This window comes from Octodon degus, unplaced genomic scaffold, assembly GCF_000260255.1.
Source record: "Octodon degus isolate 3935 unplaced genomic scaffold, OctDeg1.0 scaffold00079, whole genome shotgun sequence".
NCBI lineage: Eukaryota > Metazoa > Chordata > Mammalia > Rodentia > Octodontidae > Octodon > Octodon degus.
Window position 1 is genome coordinate 7,298,202 of NW_004524655.1, and position 5,868 is coordinate 7,304,069.

The following is a 5,868-nucleotide window of genomic DNA, read 5'->3' on the forward strand; positions in this document are numbered from 1 at the left end:
GGGGATAGAGATGAATGTCCATTTTGTATCTTTGTATTCAAAGTGGTTAGGATAGATATATAGTTACATTCTCCTAATGAATAGAGGAATTTGTTCTAATGTTGTTTGTAAATAGGATATCATGTCCACATCTTGTATAGCAATTAACCACTAGGAAGAATGTATGCAATGTGTTAAGTATTGAAACTGTCCTACCAATTTGGTTTGAAACTGTCTCATTGCTATTTGTTCCTCAATAAAATTATGGGGAAAAAAATGCCCCTTAGGAAAAAATGGTGTAACGGCAGGGCTGTGGCCTTCTCAGTCATTACCAGAGCAAGGCTGGGATGGGAGAGGAGAGTCACAGGGCGGCCCTCTTTTATTCTCACTCATCTTTGGTTCCCGTGGGGAGAGCCAGCTTGCTGCTCTAACCCCCACATCTGGAGCTTTCCCACAAGGAATCCAGACAGAGGACAAATCAAGGTCACCTCTTAAGCCAAAAAGCACCTGGAGCTCTGGGCCAGAGCCTGCTGTGGCCACACCAGGCCCCAAGCTCCGGAGTACTCACTGCTGGCCGCCAGGTGGGCTGGCTTCAAAGAGTCCACTGGTGAGTGTGCCAAAGCACAGCTTCTGTTGTGAGAGGCCCTGGCTCGGATCCCCAGCACCACAAAGAAGAAAACTTTCTGGATCCTACTCGGGGGACTCTAAATCTGAAGCCTGCAGCAAGGAGGCAGAATCTCAGTGTTCAACATGAGCCACAGCCAGGCCGGGGACCCTCTGTGAGTCCCTGTCCCCAACAGTGTACCACTGTGCTGGGTTGAGGGTGTGGGGGCCTCTGGGACTTAACAGTCAGTGCTTCAATCCCAGTTCCACTGGGATGATCAACCTCCTCCCAGACCTCAGTTTCCTCATCTGTAAAATAATACCTGCTGACAGAACATGGGGACAGCTGAATGAGAAGTGATGGCATACAGCAGGTAGCAAGCAACCCACTTTGGAACAGGCCCTCATAAATGGTTAGAGGCTCAGCCACTATCACCACTGTGCTCACATCAAATGGAAAACAACAAGGCCTTCCTGACAAAAAATGTGGGTTCAAATCCCAGCGCCGCCTCTTATCAGCTACCTGACACTGGGTAGCCAGCTGCAAATCCCTGAATTCTAGCCAGTCTTGGACATGACAGGAATAATCCCACAGCATGGAACCCGGGCTCTGTAAGGAGACAATGTGAGGCCTTCCCAGAGGACAAGCCTCAGTGTCTGCTCCTTTGTGACTATCAGTAGAACATGGAGGTCTCTTCCCTTCCAGGAAACACGAAGCCTCAAGAGGACAGGGCTGCATTTATGCTTTCCTTCCTCCCAATAACCCAGACAGTTGCCCCTTTCATGAAAGCACACAGCAATCTCCTGACAGCGCCTGAGGCCTTGGTTTCCCCCTCTGGGAAATGGGCTACTGTACGCATTGCATTGAGCTGTTGAGAGACTGAAACGTTCGGTCCTGTCTGTACAGCATGAGGAAGGACCCTAAAGGTGGTTCTTCCACCTCCAGCTGGGAGAAGGGGCCCCTTCACCCACACCCTGGGCAGGGCCCGCCTGTACCTTTTCGATGACCCGATCCCCACCAAAGCGTGTGACAAACTCAGCTGGGGAAGCCACGGTGAAGTCTCTGTGCAGGTCCAGCTTCTTGTGCTCTCGGCCCCTCTTCACCAGGTGGAGCCCAGACATGCTTGGTCTGCAGAAGAAGGACAGCGCATGAGGGGGGAACCCGGGGGACCTCGGGGGTGGTGTGGAGCCAGGTCTGTATTCAAGGATCCACGAGTCTGCCATCGTCAGGCATATGTGAGAGCTGTGATGTGCCAGATTTATCCTCTCATTGTGGTTTTCCTGGAGTTAATGATGCGTCTCCTTTATCTGGTGTCCCACTATCGCTCATTCATGCCACTCCTAGAAGGTTCCCAGTGCACGAAGGACACTGATCTGCTCTACCAGCTGGTGTTATCCCTCCCGGGCTACTCTGCCTCATTTTACCTGGTATTCTGGATGTGTCTAGATGTCCCCTCCCCAAAGCCTCATGCGGTCATAGGTGAGGCCTTTTCAGAGGTGGCTGGATCTAAAATGTGTGATGCTGAGATTGATTCTGGAATCGAGTCATGCTGCAGTGACAGCCTCAAGGGCACTAGGATTAAGGGTGTGAGTGCTACCCACCCTCAGTAGCCTGAATAAGATATAAGGGACAGAGGGGCTGGGGAAATAGTTGGGGCTGAAGAGCTAGTTCAGGGCATAAGCACCTGCCTGGAAAGAAAAAGATCCTCAGTTCAATCCCTGATACCAAAAGAAAGAAAGAAAAGAAAAAATATAAGGTACAGAAAGCGCTGTGGTCAGCCCTTGCTCGTTCTGTGACCTTCTGCCCCGGATAATCTGCTTTACCACACCACCCTGCCTTAGAGCCAACCACCTATGGAGAAATCTTTACAAACCATGAGCTAAATATACCTTTCCTCTTTGACTCTGAATGTTAGATATTTTGTCTCAGTAATGAGAAAAGTAACTAAGATACCTGGTCTGGCTGAATTGTTTTGTTTTGTTTATTTGTTTACAGGGGCAGGGACAAGTACTGGAGGTGAACCCAGGGGCTCCACACTGAGTTACATCTCTGGCCCTTCTTATTTTAAAATTTTGAAAGAAGATCTCACTAAGTTGCTAAGTGGCCCAGGCTAGGCTCAAACTTGTAATCCTCCTGCCTAAGCCTCCCAAAGTGGTATGAATAGAGATGTTGGGTCACTATGTCTGGCTTCTCTATTGTTTCCACAAGTCCTACAGCTAGGATGTTGAAACTCTTAGACTGGCTCACTAGGTTCTGTATTTACCCCTTTCCTCTTCTCTCTTTCCTTCTACCTTGGGGTGACTTTCTCAGCCTTGTGTTCTAGGTATACAGCAGAATTCTTCATTTTGCTCCCACATATTCAGAGTTCCAGGCTTGTTTTTAGTCGCAAATGTTGCCTTTGTTCAGCATCCTGTTCCTTTGTATGCAACATCCTGTCTGACCTCAGGGAGGACATTAATGACAACATTTCTAAGTGTTCTTCTCTAGCAGGGTTTCTGTGTCTCCCGGGTTCTCTACGTCTGCCTGTTGGCTGGTGTGGGCTCTAGCTCCCATGCTGTACCCAAGGGCTGAGGGCGCAGCTCCGTGGTAGGGCACCCACCAACATGATGAGGCCCTGGGTCATATCTGCAGCACAGAAGGTGAGGGGAGGGCTCAGCTCCCATTTGGGGTCAGTCTGGGTTAAATCATTGTGCCCAGTGGGAACTAAAGTCTGGCACACATTGGGGTGCTGGCTGACCCTGAACTGGATGTAGGTGACTAGGGCATCGTGTTGGCGTTCACTGAGATAGCTTCAGAGGAGTTGTTCTTTGTTGGTCAGATTCCCCTGGGAAAAGTCTTCTGGTCTTCTGCCAGGCCCATACAGGCCAGCCAGCAACGTGGGCCACAAAACAGCTTTGAGGGCTCAGCACCCATAGAGACCCTTGCCTAGCAATCTCCAGCCCCACACCCTGCTGCTTTTCCCCGCTCTAAAGGATGACTCACCCACCACCTACCCACCTGCTTTCTGCTGGGGTCCAAGTGGACAGCCCTGGCCACATTACCAATGGTAGGGACCTGGGATGAAACCACCCAAAACTTCACTACCTTCTTCTTCCTCAGTTCTAGCCCCTGTGCCTTTAGGGAGTTCTGAGATGCAGATCCAGGGACCAGGGGGCTCCCAGAAGACCATTTACTGCCTTATTGATCTGCTTTCTAGCATTCAAAATATTGGTGATCTCCCTTCCTATTCCTGAGGTGTGAGTTTTGATGGGTTTCCAGCTTCCTTTTTTTTTCGGCAGAAACAGGGATTGAACTCAGGCCCTTGCACTTGCCAGGGAAGCGCTTATTCTACTGAGCCATCTCCCCATCCCCTCCACCTCCTTTTTAAAAATTTTTATTAGTACATGTTTGCAGTGGACAATGATTGCATTCAGCGTAGGGCATTGACACATGTACACAACACTGCTTAATTCTTTTCATTTCTCCTTCCCTCCTCTGCCCATCTCTTGGTACCCTTCCCATTTGCGGATCAATTTCTCTAGTTCCCATTTTTGTTCTTTAAAACAACAACACCTCTTCACCATCACTTAGTGAGGTCTGGAAGGTGCAGAATGAAGTGTGAGCTTCCAGTGGGGAACCCAGGCTGGGAGCCTTCCACCAGGATGAGGGAGAGGCGCACCACGCCATAGTATGCCCAGCAACTATATGGCATAAGGCATCCTGGAGGCCAGGAGGGGATGAGCTCAGGGAGCCCCAAGTTTTGGTAAAGAACTGATTCATCCCAGAGAACACCACCGGTAGGGACCATCTACTGTTGGAGCAGAGAACAGTAAAACCTGAGGCCAGTAAGTGGTCAGGGACACAGAAGGCCATTTTACAGACAGGCAGACTGAGGCCCAGCCAGGCAAAGAAAGCCACTAAGCAATTTCACCAGCAGGCCCAGTATGTCCTCCCACGTGTTCTTTTATCCAGTAAGCTGGGAAAATGGGAGGGGTGTTTTCCGCTACATAAAGCATAGGCATCCAATGCAGCCTGTCCCAACCCCAGAGTGTCCCACCAAAGGCTCTGTCCATCAGAAGTAAGAAAGTAGACCTTGAAAACAAGAAAAAAGAAACTGGACTTTGAAGCTCAGGAAATACAAAGAGAAATTAATGTCAGAAATCACCATTTTTAAAATCCCACAATCAACAGGATATGTATTTCCAATGAAGACTTTCTCTGCCTGGTTGGGCTCGTTCATGGTGCCCGGATGAAAGAAATGATTAAAGGAAATGACTTCTGCCCTTGAGACAGCCTCTCTGTTTCCTGCAGATTGTAAACAGCTTTTCTTCTAAAACCTCCTCCAGGGCTGGGGAGACAGCTCAGCGGCATACACGCCTTCCTGGCAAATGCAAGGTCCCGAGTTCAATCGCCAGCACCAAAAAAAAAAAAAAAAAAAAAAAAAAAAAGAAAGAAAGAGGAATGGAGCACCAAAAAAAAAAAAAAAAAGAATAAAAATTAAAAACTAATAAAACCTCCTACAATTGTGCTGCTGACCGGAAGTGGGCCTCAGAGGAGTACTTTGGAAGGTCATTATCATCTTGCAAATGTGAGCAGTGCTTTTAGTATTCCCAAATACAAAAAGTTCAGCTTGTTTCTGAGAACTGTACCTATCTGTAAGAACAGGCAGAAGGACCTGGGGGGCCGTCATTTGCAAATCCTAATTTAGTGACAGACGCTCAAGCATTCACAGTTCTGCTGGGCTGAGATCACACCCCTAATCCCAGCCTTCTGGGAGGCTGAGGCAGGAGAATTGCGCAGTTGAGTGCGGCACGGACAACTCAGTGAGAACCTACCTCAGAATAAAAAAAACAAAGGATTTGGGGGGATGTACCTCAGTGCAAAAGCTCTAGATTCAATCCTCAGTTCTACTCCCCCCAAAAATGTAGTAAGTCTTACATTGGGGAGGTTGAAATATGGTGGGTTGTGTTTTCTTCTCTTTGCCTGAGTCTTTTTTTTTTTTAAATGCCTGTGAAAAGATACTATTTTCAATAAGAAAAAAATGCTAATGTTGTCACAGAGACACCCAAAGCCACAGCTATTTCAATGTTCCTTGAGCAAAGCACTCCATTTCTCCATCTGTAAAATGGAGATAGTAACATATACTTTAATAAACATAGTCATCCACAGAAATAAAATAAAATTGTAAGGATAAGTCCACAGATAGAAAGTAAAAGACAGGGCCAGGGAGATGGCTCAGTGGAATAAGTGCTTCCCTGGCAAGCATAAAGGCCTCAGTTCAATCCCTGGTTCTGCCAAAAAAAAAA

General features: G+C 48.0%; 1 protein-coding gene across 1 annotated transcript in view; it reads right to left on the reverse strand.

The window, feature by feature from the left end:
• The window catches only part of Acacb (acetyl-CoA carboxylase beta), a 185,526-nt gene that overhangs the window by 99,944 nt on the left and 79,714 nt on the right, over positions 1–5,868 (reverse strand). The window contains exon 3 of the mRNA XM_004636347.2: positions 1,579–1,711. Within this exon, the coding sequence (XP_004636404.1) occupies positions 1,579–1,711 (133 nt within the window). The remainder of the gene's footprint in view (positions 1–1,578; positions 1,712–5,868) is intronic.